The sequence below is a fragment of the Taurulus bubalis genome, assembly GCF_910589615.1.
Source record: "Taurulus bubalis genome assembly, chromosome: 18".
In the NCBI taxonomy this organism is placed as follows: Eukaryota; Metazoa; Chordata; class Actinopteri; order Perciformes; family Cottidae; genus Taurulus; species Taurulus bubalis.
Genome location: NC_136606.1, coordinates 15,970,781 through 15,995,342, shown reverse-complemented (window position 1 = coordinate 15,995,342; position 24,562 = coordinate 15,970,781). Strand labels below are relative to the sequence as shown.

The 24,562-nt window shown below is 44.4% G+C and overlaps 1 protein-coding gene across 1 annotated transcript in view; it reads left to right on the top strand.

The window, feature by feature from the left end:
• adarb2 (adenosine deaminase RNA specific B2 (inactive)) overlaps positions 1–24,562 on the top strand; it is a gene marked incomplete at both ends in the record, with an annotated part of 152,761 nt that overhangs the window by 100,194 nt on the left and 28,005 nt on the right. Inside the window, 1 exon segment of the mRNA XM_079234160.1 lies at positions 24,244–24,358. Within this exon segment, the coding sequence (XP_079090286.1) occupies positions 24,244–24,358 (115 nt within the window).

Sequence of the window (24,562 nt, the reverse complement as noted above, 5' to 3'; positions counted from 1 at the left end):
CTGATTTCCATTCAGCAAGTTACAAGTCCCCCGGGTTCGTTTGTAATAAGGCCGTGTGAACAGACACCCGGACCAGAACTAAAATGTAACAATGTCACATTTTTTGTTCTCTCCCTCGGTTCGGACCAAATGAAGCGAGCTACAGGTGTGAAAGGCCCCTCTGTCTTCATTATTAGTCCGTGAGCAGGAAGCTGCTCTTGAATTGTGCCCGTGGCACTCTAGTTAGCGGGAAATGTCTTTGCCCTATTAAAGCCTGCACAGTGAAGTGAGAAAGTGCAGCAGTAATCCTGACACCCATTTCACCAAGTGGAATCATTACCCCACTGTTCAGGCCTTGATTGGCCACTTAATCTCCCCTCGCCGCCACAATGCGCCGCGCCGTTGCCAAGTCAACTGAGACTCGTGTGTGCGGCTGTGTGTGGGGGTCGGTGGTCCGCGGGTCCACGAGGAGGGACGGTGCGGAGGTCAGCGGGTCGGGGCGGAGCGACACGTGCTGGACGAGGATCCGGGTTAAAAGGGAGAGGCGAGAGGGGAGAAATCTTTAAAAAGAAGGGGGCGGGGGAAGGCAGCGTGTTATTACAAAACAGATGAAACACGCCAGAGCGTTTTAATTCCTCATCACATCAGATGGGATCGAATGCGACTGTAAATTGTCTTTTAGTTGATGTTTTTTTCGGTGCAAAAAAGTGAATTGATTCAGTTATCTCTCCAAACGGGAACCAACGCGGATGGAGAAGGATACAGACCGGTCAAGTGGAGTAATTTCCCCGCCTCCTCCTCCTCGGCAAATTGAATATGATTTCAGACTCGTGAAGGTGACCCCTGTCAGCCGCTGAGCCTCTCGCAGATTGTTTTCTTTGTCTAATCTCTCCCACTTCTAATCTGTCTCAATATAAACAGCTGTGACAGGCTGATCATTAATTAATATTGCCACAACAAATTAGCGACAGCGATCGCCCAGCCAAGCGCCCTGTCTAAGATAGAAATCCACCAAGTCGGGAGAGGGAGCGGGTGTGAACAACACATTAGAGAGGAGTTGATTAACAGCTTCGGAGACCTTGCAGACAGTGTTACAGCCTCAGTGTGATGGCGACGGATACACACAAAGTGACAGCTACCGCAGCAGACTGTAGCCACGGGTTCAGCTGTGATCATCGGCATAAGTGGTGCAGCGCAAATTGACTGATGAAACATCTGCATTCATCAGTTCGTTCTGATTCGCTCAAACAAGATGCCTCCTGCAGTTGAGCACTTCTAGATTGGGGTTTCAGTTGGTTAACCGTTAACGGACGCTCCTGGGTTCTTGTTTTGGGGTTTTTAGTCGTCAATAATAATAATGACATCGCACTCACCGCGGTTATTGCTGAGATTGGAGGACGTGGAGATTAAGCTGCGCAAATAGTGAGACAAATGTTAAGCAAACCTCAAGGTTAAGATAGATTAATTTGGAAGAAAAAACTAAGGCGATCATCGAAATGGGCTTTTAGAAACATCCCAGATTTGACTTTTTAACGTCCTGGTTCAACTTTGATCCACTGGACGTACATTTTTACTTTAACCTTTACTTGTAATATATATATATATATATATATATATATTATTCTGTGTCGTAATACCATTAACAATTAAATAAAATACACAAAGTGATTAACATTATCTGGTTAAACTGGGACCATATATGAGAGTCGAGTAATCTTTCAAGAAAAACTGCCAATTGTTCCCTTATTGGTTCCTGATTATCTAATGAAAGGACTTGCTTCACTATAAGAGAAGCACGTGGGAAAAGGGTTTGCACTCTTGAATCCTGGCTGTTCATAAAGCGTAGAAGAAGAATCAGCGGGTTTCATGTGCGAAAGCTGACAAACTGGAATAATGTGACGAAAAAAGTGAGTCTTTAGGTGAAAGGACTAACAGACAAACTGGAATGACCAATCAGGAGAAAGGAAGTGAGAGTCAGTGTTTTGTGTGAACTCATCAGCCACCTGGGTGTGATCACATGACCTACAAATGGATACCAGATTGAATACATAGACAATACATATGTGTTTGCTCACACCTATGAATGAGTATTTTAATCCATATGCAGGCGTTTATTTACACAACAAAAACAAAAGGAACAGATGGGCTGGTTTGAATTAAGCAACAGATGTGAAGCAGTACGCCAATGTGAAGGAAACAAGAAGACAACTCCTCATCGAGACCCTCAGGATGTACAGTAGTGTTCTCATGGAGAAAATAAATGCATTTTTGATCTATCTCACCACGTCTTAATGCTTTTGTAATCTGCTAAATGGCTCAGAATGTCTCTGTTATTGATGATTGAACATTGAATACTTTTGCGTTTAGGACTGTGCGTCAGCCATTAAGAGCAAGATGCCACACGTGGGCTTAAAGCATCGTGAGGAGCATATTTTATTACTTTATTATGTTTTATAGCAGAAGCAATTCATCTATTAAATGAGAAAATAATCACCAGATTAATGGATAATGAAGATATTCATAAGGTGCGAGGTGCAGCCCTAGTAATGATACCACGGGGCGGCTGTGGCTCATGTGTAGAGCGGTTGTCCTGCAACCACAAGGTCGCCGGTTCGATCCCCGACCTCCTACAGTTAGTATGTTGTGAGTGAGACACTGAACCCCAAGTTGCTTCACAGCAGCCCACTGCTCCCAATGCTGCGTTCACACCAAAAGTGTTTTGCGAGTGGGAGTCGATTGCATGCAAAGTCAATGCACAGACGCGAATGGTTGCGAACAACGCACATTTTCGCCGGGCTGCGCGAATGACGTTGAAATATTTCAAAATCCGCAACGCTTTTGGTGTGAACGTAGCATAAGAATGCTAAGTCAAATGTCATGTATGTATTATGATTGTAAAATAAGCTAAGCTAAATCCTTTAAAGTGGTGTAATAGTGATACTCGGAGTATTCCTACTCAAGGGTGATGCTAAAGTCCTAAAAAGTCCCAATAAAAATGATTTCATGGAGGCCGGCCGAGGCAAATTATAGGCTACACTAAAGGTGATAGTCGTGAACCCGAGAGGTTGAAGGAGATAACATTAACAAATTATGTGAGCATATAACTTTAGCTTTAACTTTAGCGTTAGCTCGCCTATGCTAGCTACTGTAGTTAACCTGCTTGTCTACATTAGATCATATTTGTTCCGTGAGTTAGTGACAGTGTGGGCTCTGTGGCAGCTCCTGCAGCTTGGTGGAGGAGCAGCAGGTTCATTACTTTTTACAATACTATCGTACCTGGGAAAAAGTGGCAAATAATACCACATTTGTAATAAACTGGAATAATCACTAGTGACACCGTAACACAAGTAGTTGTTGCTTTAATTTAATACTAATCCGGATCTTTGACCTTTGTGCATCCATAAAGTAGCTCATTACAATTTGTCACTTAGCGTACAATAATAATTGGAGCAAAAAGCCAGTGTTTGCTCCTGGACTGTCAGTCTGCCCTTTCAGCAGCCACTTACCTCATCATGTGGTATTTAAAGAGGAAGCAGCATGGGAGAGTGGAGATTTGTGTGTGAAATTACTGAACAATAATGTTTCCCCCGTCTGAACGGGAGCACCCTGTACACGGAAAGGTTAGAATCATCCTCAACCGTCTAATATGTATGCAAAATATGACCTATGAGGCTGCAGGCTGGTGAATGTAATGTACCACGTCAGCATGCAGCTTTGAGGGAAAATCCCTTAGCAGGGAGGAACTGAAATGGGGTTGGTCGGGTCAAGTCACCTCGGATACCCGGTAAAACGCCCCTGTAATCTATTCCGAAGGAGCAGGGCGCCCCTGTCTGCTCCTCTGCTCGCCATACAGGATCTGGCGAGCAGAGGAGCAGAAGTCTTCATTGTTCGTGACAATCCTCCATTCCTCGCTTTGCTTCCTTCTCTCTCTCTCTCGCCTCCTTCCCCCCTCCACAGCCCTCTAGCCCTGAGCCGGAGCGCGGCCGTAATCGTTTCTGAAGAAGCTCTCACACTTCATTAAAAGCATAATCAAGTTCATTACAATTTCATAGGCGTTCAGGTACCAAATGGCTCCCGATAAATCATGACTATTGGTCCTGTGTGGCTGGCATGTGTAGGTTTATCTCGGGCTCTCAGGCAGGAGAGTGGATGAGGAGGCGGAGGAGGTGGAGGAGGTGGAGAGGTCTGGATGTCTGGCCTTTAAATGACCTTCCAGCCTGGAGCAATGGAGCGTTCTGTCATACCCGCTGATGGAGACGTGCAAATCAGCGCATCACATATGGGAGATCAGACGTACAGGAGGCCGGTCACCAGATGTGGCACCGCAGTACTGTTTCACTCAACACGCTGTTATAGATCAGTGCTTATCTTTAATACACTCTGTTATCCATATACTGTGCTCTCTGAGGGAGGGGACCCATATTTATACCTTGAATATTAGAATTGATATTGCAGGATCAAAGGAGAGGAGACGGAGCATGTTTCCAATAGCAGCGTCGTATTGATGGATTGAAAATAAATTGAGAATTATTACAATTTAACCGGAAGCACAGCGACCAATTACATGCGCTCTAAACCATCTCATGTGACGCTACTCGGCCAATCACATGTGTGTATTGACGATAAGCGTCACCCTCGACTCAAGTGCCATCTTCACACTCACGGCGGGGCTGTGAGGGAGACCCAACAGTCGGAAAAAGTTATTTCACATGACGTGCTCCAATAAGAGAAATGTGGACATCTTAATTAACCAGAGTCTTCAACCAAGAATAAACAGACTATGTGTAATGTTTATTATTCCCGTGGCGATTATTAATAGCGGCGCTATGAAGCACCACGACGAGACGAATCCCAAATCTGTTCCCATTCACATCTGAGATGAAGGCACAGATAAACAGAACAGCTGTATTTGTACTGAGATTAGATTACACACAGGTGGACTCTATTTAGTCATTCGGTCAACATTCAATCATTCAGCAGTCATCAGGCAACTTCTGAAGGCGATTGGTTACACTCAGAGAAAAGGGGGCTGAATAATTTTGCACACTGCACTTTTCAGTTTTTTATTTGTGAAAAAAATTTAAAAACATGTATAATTTTCTTTTTACTTCACAATTGTGTGACACTTTGTGTTGGTCTTTCACATAAAATTCCAATAAAATATATATATGTTTGTGGCGTGTAATGTGACAGAATGTGGAAACCACTGTATATACAGACTTTAATACAACTCTTAAGCTACTTCAATGTATGTGACACCAAATGTATAACACAAATGAGACGTTATTGTGATGTTCTGGACCTTCTCTCTAACTGGACCTCTCTGCTTTATCCAGGGCTATTCAATTAAAGTTCAAACTGTGTTATATTGATCATATTCACATTAGCGGTTGCCTCTCTTCTGCCTCTCTTCTGGCTCAGAGGACTGAAAGTCTTTTTAAGGTTTTTCCACCACAGGATCTTTCCCAGAGGGACCAGGAATCTTTTGAGAAACTCAGGAACCACATCTCCGTTTCAACCAGAGGCGCCAGCGACTATATTTAGTTCCTGTACGATAGTTTTGGGTGACGAAAAAAAGTCCCCAGTATTTCCTCATCATACAGGAAATATCAGAGCGTAATGTGTCAGGGCCAAACGCCGCTGACGGGTCAAACACAGACATCATGCTGCTTCAACTTGGACCAAATGAAACAAACATCAAACACTCAACAGATCATCTACTTTGGAGATTTCAGTCTTTTTCCCACCTCTGCATGTATTATTTTAAGTACTTTCACAAACACATTAGAGATCACAGCTGCTTTTGAATATCACGTTCCAAAAGCAGCTGTTGTTGTTTTTTATGCGTTATTGCTCTAAATTATCTAAACGTCATGGTTCTGCAGTTGCGAGCGGAAACACAAATACGAATGCGGATAAAATACTTTTAATTCTTGAATTTAGCTCCTCTGGTTCCATAGATCCTGGAAGTGTTTGGTGGTAAAAAGCTGTTAATTGCTTCCTGTGGTTTAAACGAACATGAGTCATTCAGCACACGGCGGCCTGAGAACGAAGCATTTCTTGTGCATATCACCTCGTTGTACATTAATTCCTTTCGTAAGTGGACGTTATATCTGCAGCAACATTTGTGGAGAGTGTTTTTTTTCTCAAGTGTCTATTTGGGGAATTTGCAAATGCTGTGACAGGAAGCGTTGGGCTGACTGTGGGATGCTCGCCTCAGTACATGTCAGAGCCACAGCTAACCTTTGTTACATTTTAGAAATGTCATGACAGGGTGAGACAGAGGGGACCCTGTCATGAAGTCAACAATCTGCAGAGAAGCAATGAGCTGTTCTCTCTTTAGATAATCCAGCATCTTATTTGCTATGACACATATTTCTTTCATGTTCTTTCTATCGTAGCGGCTCGCCTCCTGATCATAAATGAGTCCAAAATATCATTCCTACGCACACATTGACTCGTCCCTCTGCACCCCCTCACACGCCTGGCTGATCACTCGGACCCTCTCGGCGTCCCAAACCTCTGAGGATCTTCTCCCCAGGCTTCCCTCCCCTCGCGTCTATAGCTGAGGCGACAGGCCTTGTGTTGCGGGATGGGACAGGAGCCAGGGTGTTGTTGTTGTTGTTGTTGTTGTGTGTACATAAGTCTGGGGGTACGTGTGTTGATTCAAATAAGTATTATTTTTCAATCACATCTGGAAAACACATCCTCTGTTTGTGCGTCAAGTGAGATGTGATTACACAACAACTTATGTGCGATACAGAAAGGTGTGACAGTGTGTGCTCACATTGCTCAGGAACACAATGTTCTTTAAGAAAGGGCCGGTTACCTGGCAGCCGCTCCAGCCAAAGAAATAGTCTGGCCCATGAGCCCCTTTGTGTGTGTGTGTGTGTTTTTTACATTTATTATTACACATTTGGGGTTTTGTAGTTTGGTCAGAGCCAGGCGAGTCTTAACGCTATGCTAAGCTAACTATCTGCTAGGTGTACAGACACAAGAGTGGTGTCTGTGTATTCCTTTAAAGACATGAATGCTGGGCCAGTACAGGCAGCAGTAAACGTCTCCAATCGTCTCCGCTGTGTCCACGCTGCTGCGCACCTGCATCGTGAAAACCATAAACATGTCTCACGAGCCCATAATTAGTGGAATACTGGGAATAAATGTAATGGCAGTCGTACATTTGTGTCTGGATTAAATTACCCCAAAGATGGAGGGGAGAAAAAAAGGAGAAAAAAAAGCAAAACATCTGTTACCCTGTCCCGTTCTCTGGGACTGAGCCGTGCCTCCCTCGGGGGAAAGGAAATGGGAGAGGCTGGAATAAGGTGTATGTATGAGAGAGAGAGAGAGAAAATGTGTGTGTGTGTGTGTGTGTGTGTGTGTGTGTGTATGTGTGTGAGGGATGAGAGGCAGGCAGTGGGGGAGTGAGGGGAGGTGAGGATGGATGGAGTGCAGTGGCAGGAAAGAGAGGAAAAACCTCAGCGGAACAAAAGACCTTCAGGATTAATTAGGCGTCAGATTGGTTGCAGGGCACAGCGGGAGGGAGGGGGGAGAGAGAGAGAGAGAGAGAGAGAGAGAGAGAGAGAGAGAGAGATGTATAGAGCTGGGGAGAGGGAGAGAGAGAGAGAGAGAGTTAAGCATTCTGGGAAGACCTCATGTCCTCAGCCCTCATATTTCAACCTGCCTGCCCATGAGTATACAACAGCCAGCTAGTTAAGGCCTGGAACCACTGTCCATCGGGTTATGGATGGAGCCCCTTCCACATCTCCATGTATTTTTATGTTATCCCACTGGGCAATGAGGTCATATATGGAACGCATAATGTTTACATGATGGTTTTCAACCCCCCTCGTGTTTGTTAAGGTTCTCCCCGCCTATTCTGTAAATGCGATAAGGCGTGCATGCCTGTGTGTGTGTGTGTGTGTGTGTGTGTGTGTGTGTGTGTGTGTGTGTGTGTGTGTGTGTGACGTTGCAGGGAAATAGGCGCGATATTTCATCGTATTCATTCGGTGCAGCAGCATTTCTCCTTGCCCGAGTTCCCTTTCGCGATAGCTGAGCCCTGCTAAATTAGAGGAGTGCGAATGCACGGAATATGCAGCTGAACTCTTCCTGAACTTCTTACTTTCCTCTTTCTCTTTGTTAGCTTTTTTGTTGTTGTTTTTTTGTTGTAACAATTGCTCCCAGAATTGCTGATTCGGGTCACAGGCGTCCCCTCTAGATTTGAGAGGGCGGACCCGGAGCTGCCTGTTAATACCGTCTCTGTTGTCATTGTCACAGAGGGGATGTTTCCTTCGCGACCTTTCGATGGCGCCTCGTCCCCTTTTCCACACAGGAAGTGCTGAACCCTGCATGCAGATGACAGGCGGGGAGCCGCCGCGACTCTAATGTCTTCGCCCGACGCCGTCTCCTCGCAAAGCACTTAGCGGATCAAATAAGGAGCCGTTCTGGCCAGAGCAAAATCATGCCCTTAAAGCGTTTGTACCAATCATCCACACCATCACGGGGACTCCAACGCACGGCCGCGAGACACCTCGGCTGCCTGAACTTTAGAACAAAGTCACCTGGCTAGATGAGCTGATTAACCATCACATTGGCTTCACAGAGCGAGTGATAAAGCTTTGACAGATTTAGTTATATGGAGGGGAGGGAAAAAAAATATGCGGCTCACAGCATGAATAGTTATGATATGCTTTAGTCAGAGCCTGAAAGGAGAAGTTTTCCATTCCCGATGACTTTTAAGCTTTTAGACTAAGAACTGTTTGACCCAGCTCGATGTACTTATCCATCACACGCGGTAAAAAGATGATGAATTACTAATAGCGTTGGCAGAGTTGTCCTCACAGTCGTGTATGACTTCAACCGCCAGTGTGCACGTCTTTAAATACATTCATGCCGTTGCTTTAGCACCTGGTTGTGCGTCAGCAGGTACATAAGAAATCCATTCCCGCTGCCCTGTTTCCTGTCTCGGCGTCCCCGGCTGGCTTTTCCAGGCCCCGTTTTTGGGACCCTCCTGTGCGGGATGATGAACTAGCACTGCTCCCGCTGATGGATAAACGAAACGCCGCGGTCGCAGACGGACGCATAAAGGTTGAGAAGGAGAGTTTTATGCACCGGAGGCATTAGCAAAAAATAGATTCCTTTGAGTGAGGAGGCTTTCAATGTCACTTTTCACCCACCAGAACAGGTGCATACGTCATTTAGAGGTATACACAACATAACATATAGCAGTGAAGGTGAAAGCCAGAGGAGAAATAAACAGAATTTAAAACAATATTAATAAAGCAGAAAATTAAAAGACAGAAACATAATGAGATGATTTTCAAATTTTCAATAAAACTAGAGCCGAAAGTGTCTTTTTTTGGCGAAATGGTCCTATTTCCTCAAGTTGAAGTCCTTATCATATCAGCTCTGGTTGATTTGTTAACAATCGTGGTTACTGTGATATTTTAAAACTACAGCAAGCGAGCAACTGGTGTACTTGCTTATTATAGTGCAGCCAAAACTTGTTTCGACAAATACGTCGGTCAATAATCTGCTTTTGTACATCATCCCAAGAGACCAAGATCTGATTGCATGTGGTGCAGCGCACGAGTAGCATTAGCTCGCTAGCAGCTCTCTGTGTTGTTCCTTTGATATCTAAAACTGATCTGCTGCTTAAAAGCACGCAGAAAGAGAGGTTGCAGATGCATTTCTGATGAAGGATTTCTGTGAAGCAGCAATACTTTACTGTGACTCCTGTGACTCCTTCACAATAAAAGGTCACCCTGCGTTTTGCTAGCTTTTAATGTGAAATAGCGGCGTTACTTTAGCATTAGCGGTAACTTTTTTTTTACAATTCAGATATCGATTAAATACAATGACACATGCATTGTTTCCTGTGATTGTTGACTATTTGAATCCAGACCACAAATGGTATCAAAACTGGGTTTGATTTCATGAATATAATAAGTATTGTACTGCATCTTTAAACTAGGCATAACATGAAGAATGCATTGTCACAACAGAAAATGGAGAAGTTGACATTTAGGAGAAACATGGTTGTCACAGGACTAGAACCAACGCTCTGCCAGAGGAACACGGATCACGCTGATGTCAGTGCATTATTTGTAAGGGCATCGTCTCCTGCATCATTTTACCTGCTGTGCTGTAAAAAAAAAAGTCAGTGTTCAGCCTTATGACATGCCGCACTGCCTCATGTCAGTCTTCTCAATCGCCCACAAATCAGGTGGCTCTCTTAGAGGTACGCATGAGCCCACGTGCCCGTACAATGTACCATCACCCAAATATATATACATGCGCAGTGCACTCTGTGCATATATATATCTCCCTTTTCTCCTTTTTGTCCATTTCTCCCACTTGCGTTCCCTTCATTTCTCTTCTCCACAACAACCATAAAGTCGAGCATCCTCCCCTCCAAACCACTTCACAGAAAGACATTTACAGCTTTGGCTTGTTTCGATGTGGCAGCTACTTCCCACAAAACAGCCGGGCACTCCAGCAGAGCTGGCATCCAGTGCTGTTATCAAAGCGGTTCAAGAACATGCGTCCACAGATTGTGAAGGTGGAGCGACGACGATCTCCCCTTTCTTAAGGCGAACCCCTCTTATTTGCCCATTTCGGTTTCTTTTGTCGTCTTTGTTCTTTTTTCACCTCGCTCTCTCACATAGCAACGCCATGCACCGCGAGCGGCGGTGGAGGTGAACAGCTTGTTAAATTCCCTGCACAATGCTGAGTAGCTTGACACGCAGTCAGGTAAAAGTACAACATGCGCGCACGTACACACACCATAGGTACATAGACCTTGTGTGTTCTTTGCCTTTCTTTTACTACTCAGTTTGATATTGACTCTCCTTTCAGTCTATTGTCATGCCTCTCCTGCTCTCTCTGCTGGCCTTACTGCAGGGGCTTATGAAGTGTGTGTGTGTGTGTGTGTGTGTGTGTGTGTGTGTGTGTGTGTGTGTGTGTGTGTCTGTGTGTGTGCGCACTTGAAAGGTTCGGCGGAAAGGAAAAGAAAAGGTGACAAAAGGGAGCATGTGCATTTGTTACAGTCTATCTGGGGTTCTGCTTACTCTGCAAACGCCACATGATGGATTTTTAGTAAATGTTAAAAGAGCAGGGGCCACAGAGTGATTTCTCCGGTACGCTCAAAAGCCTCTCGCACGCGGTTATTTGCATTCATTTCATCCCCGGGCTGTGAAGTGCATATTATATTGTGTCGAGAAGGCTGTGTGTGTGTACAAGGTGGTTGGCGGGGAGAGGGATCATGCACTGTTTAAGCCTCTTCTGTCAGGGGATGTTTGTTAGAAGCCACATTCATCAGTGCGGAGAAAGAAAGAGGGAAAAAAACAGCTATTTTCTCCAAAAGGCAGGTGTAAACTTATAGCGACTGTACAAACATATCTCCGTTGTCGGGAGAAAAAGCTAACATCTCCAAAATGTCAGCTGAACAGCTTTGTGTGGCGTCTGACATCCATGCATTCAGTTTGTCTACGAGCATTAGAAAGGTTGTCATTAGCCCTGAAAGGTGAACGTTCTCATCCCACAGAGGAGCATGAAATATGGCGATCGGTGAATTCAATGTTCCACCCGACATTGATCGTTAAACAGCTCACTGGTTCACAACAGTACGCCTGCATGAAGGGTCAGGATCTAAACGAATACTTTGAGGGGGAGGAGCAGATACACGTGCGAAACAGCATCCAAATAATACAATAATCATTAATAGCTTTTGAACAGTTTTCACCAGTTTTGATATTCAGTGCAGGATAACACTCCGCTAATGTTTGACACCTTGCATGCGTTTACAACAGACAGGAAACAAGCTGAGAGTTAGGGACCGTCTCAAAAGTGCATGCACGTGAGCCACATTAGCGTTTCCTATTCTTTTACAACAGCTTTCTCATTTTTTTTCATAGTCACTTCAATCCAAAGTGATTTTCATGTGATTCTCCTCTCATTGCATGCACAATATTCTTAAACATAGATTGTTATAGTTTTTGTGGCCCTGTTCGTCCTCATATATTAGTCATATACTCTTCAGACCAACGGTACACTGATTTGGGGCCCCTGCATTTTATACACCACCTCCAAGAAAAATCATAAAATATGGCCCAGTGCTGTGACTCGTATGGTCAAAAACAGCAAAATGAATTTTACAGTGACAGGTTAATTTCAATGATGAATTTGAGGTTGTTTTTACTTTACTGTGATGTCAGAATATACCCCCATGCCAATAGGCTTGCTAAATAACCAAGCGATTTAGCTTTTTCGTCCTAGCCATTATGGCAAACTATTCAGGCCCGGGCGGTTGGTATTTGTCCCGGTACGCCAGATGGCCAGCGCTCCACTGGATAGAAGTGAAAGCAAACCAGCAGCTTTCTCCAGCTGCCTCGTCTCAGGAGATAGTTCTGGAGATTTTTGGCATTTTGTGCACTGCAATCCGATTTTCCCATTATATTGGAGAGAAGGCCGACATCCTCCAACACTCCATTCACACCAAAACAATCTAGATTAATAAGTAGCTCTACAGGCTCAACATATTTCTGTGTATTGTCTCACTCAGCTATGCTAAACATCCAAGGCAGGATTGATTGGAAACCAAAAAGTTACAAACAGAATTTTAATCTGAATAAGAATGGATACGATCTTGAATTGTATCACATCCTGCCTCCATAAACACCAACACAATCACACACCAAAGGGCCATTAGCTCGCTACCTCTCTCAACAGCCTCCATTATTTCTACCACTCTCCCTCGTGTCATCGGGGCGCCCCAAACCAGCACAACATTGACATTTCCCTGTGATCCCTTGTTGACTGTTAGGAATTCAAAAAGAGCACCCAGAGCTATGAATCAAATGTCAGCCGTGGCGCCGTGGCGGAACCGTATCAATACCTGATGATGTATGGCTGGCTGTAGGGCCTGTTGGCCACAGCGGCACCCACAGACATGACACAGAGTCCGGTCCACACTTAGTCACCAGCAGAGGGAAGGCCGCGGGATAAATGACTCCTTCAAAAGCCATTGGACTCGAAACAACCAGCTGGAAAAGTCAAACAGCCTTGTACTCAGTCATCAAAACTATTACTTTTCTTGAAACACAGAACAATAATAAGTCAGCCGGGAGATTTGAAGTCATACTATGCAGCATTGAGGCAAAGTTGGCCCCCTCCTTAACAGCTGGGCGAGGCCATAGAGGCAGAGAGAGAGCTAGAGCGGCGTATTTTTCTAAATTGTTGCGCGGCGGTTACGTCCTAAAGCTCGATGGCCTGTCTGCGATCGACGCACCGACAGCAGCACGCTCCGCCAGAGGGTTCCTTGGCATCAGACGGCGAGGGACGTGACCGCGGGGCGCTATTTGACGACCTGCAAATGAGAACGGGCTATCGGCTGACGTGGCGCCCGAAGGCTCCTCGCTGATTCCCAGAAGCAGGTCGCGCTCTCTGCAGAAACAGACGCTGCGATATACTTCTAGTGGGTCATAAGTGATGATTGAGTTGGATTATTTTTGTATTAGCCTCATTCTTGTTTATTAGGACAGGACTTTCTTTTTTAAGATGTTGTTATTTTAACCATTATACGGTCAACTTTAGTCAAGTTAGTTTTTATGTTTATATTCGTGTTGGTGTCTCTGAGCCGGGTGTGGTGTTCCATTTGTGTACAGTAGTGAGTCTGCACACTGTGCTCGACAAGGAGACAGAAAAGCATCTGAAAGCACCAGTGTTCCCCCTCGTCTGCGCCTCTAATCTCCGCGCCGGGAGGAGCCGCGGTGCTTGGCAACAGACGTTCCCGGGCGCCTTTCAAAAAGGGCGGCGGCGGGTGTTTGAAGTCTCGCTGATTGCCGGGGTCGAGCCCGCCAAAAAGAGCCACGGCGGTATCTTCAAGAGCAGCAGAGACGGAGGCGCGGCCGCCGCCGCCGCCGCCGCATCTGGGCGGAGGCCGGCACAATCGGCCACCCTTTGGAGGGAGCCATCGCTTCAGAGGCGCCGTTTGAACGGCTCGGCTCTTTCAAGACATGAAAAGCGACGCTAGATCCTTCCGTCCTCCCAAATGTTTAAACGCCGCAGCAGCAGCTTCCCCACATGTCGAAACAGCAACCACCGTTTTGTTGTTGTTGTTATTTCTGTGGGTTGTGCTCTGAGCGGGTGGAAAGAAATATTAGAATTCACTGCTGGGCGACACATGATGCCAATATTTGACTTTTATTCAAAAGTAAGTGACTCTCTTATGATAGAAGGCTCTGACCACATCTAGTGAATATTATTTGTTACGATGGTTGTTTAATTTCACATATATGCCTTCAAGAACCATACTAGTGTGGTGTGGGGGGCTTTATTTACCGGAAATAGTCCCTGAACGAGTCTTTGGGGACTGCTTCGAGCTGACCTTCATGTTATTCCAGTGCTAATAAACAGATGTGGGTGCGATATATTTGCACGCTTTCAGCAATAAACCACGTAAAGTTTTCAACACAGAAATCAGTGACACAGAAAATCCCCCAGTATTCATAACTGTTGACTTTTTTAAGCAACAATTAGTTGCAGTTGATAAGCAGTTATTGGAGAGCTTGTCCCCTCAAAGTGACTCATAAATCTCTTGGGCAGCTGTTCAATATCCTTACGAGACTTAAATTATGACAGATGTGCAGAACATTTTATACTTCACGATGTGATATTTGTACACAGTATATACACCGTCTCCCCTGACTGATACAGCAGACCACAAAGGTGGGAATCTCTTCCCTCTCTCCCTCTCTCTCTCTGCTGAATCATGTGCAGATTAATGGGAGTTATGTGAACTGCCCTCAGGGGCCTTTGGAGTGGCCGCCTCCTCCTCCTCCTCCTCCTCCTCCTCCTCCACCTCCTCCATCCTCCCTTGGTCAACTACGTACTGTAGATGATAGACTTGTTAAATCCTCATCGCTGACCCTCTCATTTCCACCTCTGTTTCCCTCTCTAAGTGCCTGCCTGTCCGTCTCCTCCGTCTCTCTCTCTCTCTCTCTCTCCCCTCCCTTCCCCCCGTCTCTCTCGGGGTAGGTCATGTTATCTTTTCACAGGAGTCCCTCTGCTGGCCTTTGGTGCATAATGTATAAAGCCGCCGGTGTGTGTTTTACACTGTGCTTGACATTATTAAGTCGTTTCAGGCATATCACTGCTTTTATCTCCACCATGGAGGTTAATCAGGGGATTTATACCGGAACGACTTAGACGCGCTCCAACCGTCGTCACCCCGAACCGTTTCTTTTCTTTTTTTCTCCTCTCACGCTCTCTGCCCTGTGAATATTTTAAAAGGAAGATTCAGCAAAAGGATGTTTGTCTATCAGTCACTTTGAACAATGGCGATTCCTCAGTGATGCATTTAGGAGCATGATGCAGCTTTGAAAAAACACAAATTTACCGATGAAACAAAACAGTACGCACAGGAAACCACAATTCAACATAAGTGCATTTCTAATTTCTCAGCGATTTAAATACGGCTGATACGGTGAAGGTTATTTGGGGACCTGGCAAGCACGGCCTCCAGGTTACAACCACACCAAATATGTTCCCACACACGGGCCAGGCCCCGATAGCGTCTATGTTGTCATAACCGGTGGTGCTTGTTTGATCAGATGAAGCGAATTTAGGCCGATAATGAGTTTTAGAGTCAGTCGCGCTTAACATCTGCGATCGGTGGTTACGATTCAGTGGCTTCAGTTCGTTTTGGCTTGAATGTCGGGGTTCCATTTCCCAAATTAATGTTTGGATTTAGGCTTAAGAGCATTAGTGGCTTTCAGCAGTTGTAACCAATCAGGGGACATATGAGGTTAGCTGTGACCAAAGTTTGGGTTTTTATTTTAGTTTGATGTTTTCTATGAACTACTGGACAAAAACATACTTTCTCATTTTCTTTTTTCCAATGTTGTGGCGTTGTCATAAAATGATTGTTTTCTGATATACAATCCAAATAAGAGTGACAAGCTGTCAATTAAACATGATTTGACATAAGACTCTGAAGTGGGGACATTTATTGTCTCACTTGGCGTGAAATTGACTTCTTCTTTACAGTATTTTATCATCACTCTTGTGTTTCTAGAGTCTCTACGCATATAAACACCAAGACTAGAGTTTAACATCAGCATGGTAGCGTGTTCACACTAACAACGTGAACATGCTTTTGAGTAGCTGGTGTAATATTTACCTTGATCTCCATTTTTGAATATATTATTATATCATATTTTTGAGCAGCTATAGTGAAAGGTCACTGGATCACCAAAGAAATGGGGACATGAATTTCTGTGCCAAATTTTGTTACGAAACATTAAAGTAGATGTTAAAATAAGTTTAAAGGAACAGTCAGAGTATCACCAATGTCTGGAAGATTCATCCTCGGGGAACTATGAATATCTGTGCAAAGTGTCATGGCTATCCATCCAATAGTTGTTGAGATCTTTCAGTTTGGGCCAAAGCGGTGGACCAACTGATGCCATCCCTAGAGCCCCGCATGGCTAAAAAAAACTCTTTGAATATCCCAAGCTGTCTGTGGTCTTTGTCACTATTTAGATTTACAGTTATGATTGTTCCTCCCAGAAGAACTGGGCCACAGGGATTTATTATGACCCCACGTGGAGAATAGGAGAGAAATAATGATCCACTTCTATGTTTAGCATCATCGCTCGGAAGTATCGTCCTTGATTTTTGGATGAGGCCATCATTCTTGTGGCAGCTCATCCTAGACTATGATCCTTCCCACATGCACCAGGCCTGTCGTCTTGGTCTCCACCGTTTCAAGTCTAATGAGGAATCCCCGCGGCTCTGCTTTGCTGTTGGAAACCTGTGGCGCAGCGTCCCATCTCCCCCGCCTCACCCTCGACGGGGAACGGAGCTTGGACGAGCCGTGGCAAAGACAGATCAATGGCACAATCTCTGTCCTTTGCTCTGTCTCTCTCTTGTGCTCCTTCATCTGCCTTTGCTTCTCGCTCTCCAACATCAAGAGTGTGGTTTTAAAGGAAAAAGACCTCTTCTCATGGTGACGACGGCCGCATGGTGCAGCCCGGCTGCCTGATCTGACTGACAATGCCCCGCCGCTCAAGCGAAATGTTGGACACGCACACGCACACGCAAAAATCTGTTCCGCGAGCTGCAGGGCCATCTGGCCGTCGCACGGGGAAAGGTTGGATGTAGTTGGAGGCGAGGTGCTGGAGTGTTTCCCAGCACTCCCCAAATTTGTGCACAGTTCAACTTCTCCGTGTTGCACTTTGTTGTCATCGCATGACAACGCGGCAACTTTGCTGTCAATAAAAAAGCGAGACAACAGAACAACCACTGACAGAAGATCGGAGTACGCAAGCACTGGCATATCCGTTTCTTTTTTTTCCTTCTTCTCTGTGATACAGATCTGGAGGACAGACAGAAGGAGCAAAAGATTTAGGAGTGAGAGTGATGCTATGTGTCATATGGAGAACAAACAAGAGAAATCTGTCTCGCGGCAAGGAGTCTGGCTTTTTGAGTCTAAAAAGCCCCCAGAGGCAACGCTTCCACCAAATGAATAGATATCCATTTTCAAAAGACTCGTGCTTGGCGGCAGGCGAGGGACGGGGAGAGGGAAGGGTGGGCTGTCGGTGGTGGAGGGGATGGGGGGGCTGAGATATCTAGGCAGAGGGCAGACACTATTAAAACTCGGGAGAATGAATTGTTAAATACCTCTATAAAGAAATATAAGACATGGCCCCGTTTTTATGCTGCCTGGGCCGCTCTGCAGGCGGGTGATAAGGTGGTGAGGGTGGTGGGTTGAAGCGTGCGTGTATGTGTGTTTTGCTGAGGGCGGGGTAACAGCAAGCCCACATCCACCCCACCCCCCTTCACTCTGCACAGGAGCAGCGATGTTCATGAAGGAATGACACACATGGACACACACAATCAACATGGCTGCCTCAGTCTAACACTCCATGTTTCACCAAATTAACTGAGGCACAATGTGTGGAGCATATGGAGAAGGTTATGGAAGGCCTTTAAATGCAATCACTACGGAATCTTCAGTCATCATTTCCCTTTAGGGCCTTCACGCTAAATAATAAGTAATACAATTGAGCATTTCCTCCCAACACACACACACAGACACACACTCACACTCGTACCCGTCACCCCTCCCAGCATGCACAGACTTCTAGGTCAGGCCACAGCTGAGAAAATTTCCCCGTTGACATTTTGTGTTTCTGGCACAACATTGACTTCAGAGGGAAGGCAGCAGGAGGATTGTTGGTGACATTCCACATTACCTTGGAGATAGATGCTGAACTGTTTACGTGCACAACAGTTAGGGAGGGAGTGTGGGCGAGGCAGGTAGTGAGGGATGATGGACAGACAGGAAGGGAAGGAAAAGGTTCTATAAAAAAATATGAATTACCAGAACCTTACAACACACCGAAGGATTTTTACTCCAGCCATGTGGTTGTTTTTTCTGTTTTGTTTTAATATAAAGCACCTACATAATAAGTATAGGTGCTTTAATAAGTGTACACTACGACTATGTATATTGTAGCAAAGTCCCTCATAGTGACGAGCCAACTGTCTCTGCGGCTCCCTTCAGCCCTACGGACCCTTTTAGCATCTTTTAGCATCTTTTAGCATCTTTTAGCTTAGTGTTTTGTTTTTTCAGCCCACACTTTACCGTTTATTTTTTTCAGGCTCACCACTTTCTGTTTTTAGTGGAAAGAAAAGCTCTGATAAACCTACTGTACTTATCTAGCACAAACCGGCAGACAGACCTGCAAAGTTAGCTAATAAGCTAGCAGCAAGATATTTTTCTGAAGATCTAGTTGAGACTCAAAAACTGAGCTAAAAGGAGAGTGCAGTTTCAAATTCATCAGGTGGCCAGAAACCTGACTGCAAATGAGTGCTAATGTTGCTTTGAATTTGCTAGCGTTTGTTTGCTAGCAGGTTAACCAACACAGCGTTGTGTTTATAGCTTATTTTGCTGCCTTGATATTAGGTTTAAGAATACAAAGCAACTTTTTGCCTCGATATATTCATGCAAATGTAGCCGTTGAATTTCTTTTGCAGTCCATTTTTACCACAAACAAAGTACACGCTGTGTGAATATTAGCTGTAGCTAGCTAGATAGCAACCTTTATAGCTACCATGTGTGTGCAGGTCGCTCCTGTGTGTTGATTGTGAGAACTTAGAAAATGTTCAACTCATATGCATGCCTCTTTGCATCAGTACGCGTTGCCTCAAATTAAGTTATTTCAACTAATTTCCTTTCATTCAGTCATTGTCATTCACCTCTATAAACAACTCTTAAATATAAAAAATATAATATAATATAAAAAATCTATTCTATATACCAATACAAAATAAATGCTACTAATAAATACCAGAATTATATTTTGGCCAAACACAGAAATGCCCCAGTTCTATTTATCATTTAAAATATCTGATATGTCTGAAAGCTGTTTGATAAATGCCAGAAACGATGAGGAATAAATGATGAATAAATGATGCACTTAAGCAGCAGGCTATAATACCAGGATTTAAATGTTTGCAATAACACCTAGCAATAAACTAGCACAAACACAAATCACAGTGAAATCAGTCAAATCACAGATCGTAGTGAAATACGAGCAAGACAGAAGTTCATCATGGGCTCTCATTCACGCCACTCGGTTAAACTGATCAGGGATCAGATAACATGCATCAAGTCAGAGCATCTTCTGGATGAACATGCATGTTTTAATCACTGCAGACAATTCTTCCTGTCACTTTACTGAGAAGAAGGATGACATCTCTAATGCTTCTTTGTCGCATTTACATTTAGCTCCTAGCTATCCAATCTGCTGCATGAAAGTGTATCAGGGGTCAAAGGTCAGTGGATCCGTTTTAAGGTTGCTCCGTACTTCAACACCTCATCTTCATTAAGGCTGATTGTGTTATTTATGCGATATGTCTCATCCCTTGCAGCAATAGCAGTTTACAAAAAAAAGGACTGCCGCTTGTTTTCTCCACCGTGAGGAGGCCCAGAGGAGCTGAGAAGTAAATTGGTCAGAACTAATGCAGGAAAGACACCAGGTGGGGTGAGTGACACAACAGCCACTACAGCAGTTTCTACCTGAGGCGTATTCCTCAGTGGAGCTTACATCAGTTACCGCGAGACGGATTTTGAAATTCCCCAACGTAGCTGTATGGAGCAACGTTAACCTTGATGCTCATCCAAGAGGAAGCCAGCCGGCCCTCCTCTCGCCGCGTGGCAGGTCGCACTGAGACGAGATCCTTGGCCCCGTTTTTCTGCCACATTAGGCCCACACTGAAGGTGGCACTCAACTCGCATGATGTGGAAAACTATGTGAGGAATGAAGGGACAGGCAGATGTGCGTATTGAGATATTAGCTGATCAACGACAGAAAAAGTGGAAGGAGAGTATTTGTTGCTAAGGGAACCACTGCTGTAAATCACAGCCTATTTTCCTTTTGTGTCAGCTGATGAAGATTATGTTGTTTCCCCACTCACGCTCACAGGATGAGGAAATTATAGGCTCTGACTCACTGTTGGCTTCTTAGTCCTGGCACATCACTGCCCTCTATCACAAACTAGAGCGAGGGAGGGAGACAACGCCGGAGGAGGAGGGTGACGAGGAAGGGTTGTTGAAGGGAAGGGAGAAGGGGAGGATTGAAAGGCGAGACCAGAATCTGAAGAGTCAAACACAAAAAGATGGGAAGGGAAGGAGAGGAAACGTGAGTTAAGAGAGGGAACAAAGGGAGAGGCGATGGGGGAGGAAGTCGGAGGGAGGGAGAGAAAGCCGGGCCGTGTGCCAGGGTCTATTCCACCTTTGCTCTCCAGGCCTTTCTGAGCTGCCACCTTCTCTCACCTCTGTAATGTCATCAATGAAAAGGCCTTTAGGAGGGATGGAGGACTTGACACGGGGTTCACACTGTGACCGACACCAGCTGACGCTGCCAAGCCTAGCAGGGTTCTGTAAGAATTAATTGGATGTCACTTTCAGGTACGGCGTACAAGGCAGGGTTGTTTTTTCACATTTCTGTGGCTCATGCTCCTAGATTCAGAAAATTCAACATTTGGGCTGATGAATGATCTCAAAACCAGGCTGGTTTTTTCCTCACCTTCCTGAAAAGTTGACTACCAGGAGGTCCATGATTTATTTGTCAGTATGATTAAAGAGAAACAATCCATTGATTTTGAAAGACTTTGGTGATGGTGTTCTATAATGCCCCGACATACACTGCATTGAGCAAGACTTTTTTCAGACTTAACAATTCATAGTTTATTCTATGAAAAGTTTGAAAAAGAAATGCTTGTCACAATTGATGTCCTGTTTTGTCCAAAGTTATACCATTTTAAATTATATATTGTTTTAAAACAGAGCAAAAGCAAAGACAAAAGCACATGAATTTAATTGTTTCAGTCGTCCACCAAAATGAAATAAGCAATTTAATTTTGGTGGATGACTGAAACAATTAAATTCATCGCAAATTATTTATTATTATTATTATTATTTATTATAAGAATTTTGGATTTCTTAAAAATTCTCCCTCAGTGACTATGACGAGGTTTTTATTGTGTCCTAACAGCTTCTACTTTAGTATTTCATGAGATAACTCACTTTAACGCTTGTGATCCTTTTGTCACTGGTCTTTCTTCTTCTTTTTTGTAGCAAAAGCTGCATACCTTTGTGACATAAATTGACCTCTGAGCGTCCTTGGTCACACTGAGTCTTCTAAAGATGTGGAGAATCCACCGTTCTGTTCATTCTGTGCCCCGTCGCTGCAACAGGAGCGGCACTGACTCGGGGCTCTTGGACGGGACTGATCGCTCAGGCATAAAGAAAACAACATGAGGCTGACGACAACTCTTCTCTTCCTCTTGTCCGTCTCGCCACTTGTTAAGGAGGTACACTCATCTCAGGAAGGCGACCTGTCACAAACCCGTTAGAGCTTGATAAGACGCCGCTGCAACTCCTGGAAACAAAGTGCTGAAAGTTAGTCACTGTTGACTTTTTGCAAACACCTCATAATCCTTTTTCTGTTCCATTCCCCCAAGAAAAGGCTTCGGGCTGGCTCAGGCTGGAGCAACAATATGTGCGTTCATACACATGGACACACACACCACAAGCTGTGAGCACGTCGACCGCCGGTTCCAACTGTGAGAGTATTTCACAGACACGACGAGGGCTGTAATGTGCAATATGCTCACTTGTTCAGTCACCCTCTCTGTCTTTTTTTCACCCTTAATCTCTCACTCGATGCGTCCTTCATCCTGGCATCTGTTGACGTCCTTTTAGCTACTGGGGCCCCAATCTGTCAAAAGAGGGCCACTCTGTTGCCATCTCCTGGTGATCCGTTTATGTTCTACAGGTGGCATGAAGCTCTGCTCGGGGACTAAATCCTTAATTGCCACTAGAGTAAAAAGTCTTAAAGGTCGCGAGAGTGGTGGAAATTATCCACTTTTGTTCAACAGTGTGTATTTAACCTGAGTGTGGGGAGAAGAGTGGGTTTGGCCGAAGATATCGGTAGTTAATCAATTGATAAATCCTGAACAGTCGGCTTTTTATCCTGTGAAAGACTTGAGTCGAGTTAGTGGTGAATCCAGTTGGTTGCTTCGTGGCACAAACGGGTTGTTTGCGGCGTTAAACTGGGACGCTGTACTGTTCATGCTGTGCAAAGAGAGCGGCTGAACTCAGATGGTGGAGGAAATCGAAGCCAGAGAGAGAACAATCGAAGAGCTGGAATTGAGCTGGGACAGTGTCAACATTCTCTTTGATTAATAATGCATGTCTATAGCATATGAGGCGACCTATTAAACCAATGAGCAAGCACAACAATGGTTGTGTTGATGTAAAAATACTGATGTCATATACTACATTTATGTGGGTTTGGTAATTTACGTAAAAAATGACACATCACGGTCAGATAATGTGAGTGACAGAAATAGCCAATATGTAAGTATACAGGAAACAGTTTTGTTTTTTCTTTTGGGGCAAAGAGTTGCTTGACGACGGCAGAAAGCAGTGTTTTACTGCTGCCTCAGATTGAAAGTTTCAAGGCTGCTCTACCACAGCCAGCATCACTGATGGGTCTAGGGGTTTGTGGATAGATGGTGTCATATTTAGTGTATGTGTTGTACAGCCCTTTGAATAGTGATTTTGGGGGCCATACAAATAAATCTGACTGGACTTGAACAGGTGAAGTGGAAAAAAAAGAATGAGACCAATGTGAAACACTTTGTAAGGGTGGCAACAGGGGATGAAACTGGGACTGCAGCGATTTATTATTGCTCTGCAACAAAGATGAGGGACTGGCAGGAAACCGAATAAAAAAGGACGGTCAAAATGTGTCAGAGGTCGAGTCGTTGTCACTTTATGTAGTGTCGCTCAAGCTCCACAAAATACTGGGGTGTACGTTTCCCATTGTGCAACTCAATAGCATATTTCACTTTAAACTTCAGTCTCCGAGATTTTAAGTTCAAAGCTCTCTCCATAGCAACAGAAGATGTTACACGACTGTTTCCCAGGCTGCTAATAGCAAGATAATTAAAACGAAAGCAACATTCCTCTATAAAGACATACAACATATATATAGATAGATACAAATATACAGGTGATAAAGTGTATGCTCCTTTTGGTCATCTTAACCTTTTAAAGTGGTGAGAATGTGAAGTATTAAATCCACAGTATGTGTCCCCTACAGATACACTATGTTGAGCGATAGTAGGAGACTGTCAGTTTTGTGCCGGGTGAATAACAGGGGTGTACTTACCCTGTACGTAAGTCAAAAAAATAAGTGTTCCCTAAAGGCAGACTGTGTGCAGACTGAAATCACAACACACGAGAGGAATTCATCAATTCCTCACCTCTAATAGTGGCCTTTATCTATGTTATATTTTGTGTAGCAGTATGTGCATTTTTGTTTTTGTTACAACACGGCATGTGGCAAACTGTCATTGTTTTGTGGTGGGTCGTATGCTGGCGTTGGAAACTTAAATATAATGATGGACAGAGAATGACTGCTTTCTACATGCACTCACAGCTTCACTAAGGTAAGTCAGGTAAGTTCACCTCTGGGTCGATCTCCCAAAGAAAACAATTTCACAGCAATACCTGAACACATTAGGGAAGTGGAATATTACACAACAAAATAAAAATATTTTTAAAAAAAAGTCTCTATAGATTGTAAGTAAGTAAGGTTTATATTGTTAAGTAAGTAAGGTTTATATTGTTAAGTAAGTAAGGTTTATATTGTGTTTAGTTGAAATTAAGGGAGCGATTGTGTTTTTCAGGTCTTTGCCGATTCAATATTCCACTTGGTGAGGGAGAAGTACCGGTCGCTGGTGGGCGGCTGCAGTCCTGCGCACGCCCGGCACAAATCCCTGGCAGGCATCGTAATGACCCGAGGTATGGCAAATTTCATTGACTTTTATATATCACTTTGAATTATTGAAGTGGTGCAATATAAAGAGAGTGAGTGAGGGAGGTATAAAGAAAAAGTAAGATGGGGGAGGAGAAATAGGAAGGGGATGGAATTCTAGATTAAGATGGAAATGATAAACTCAAGGTGGGAGGGGAGAGAGAGAGACTCTCCAATTCTTGCTGTACCTT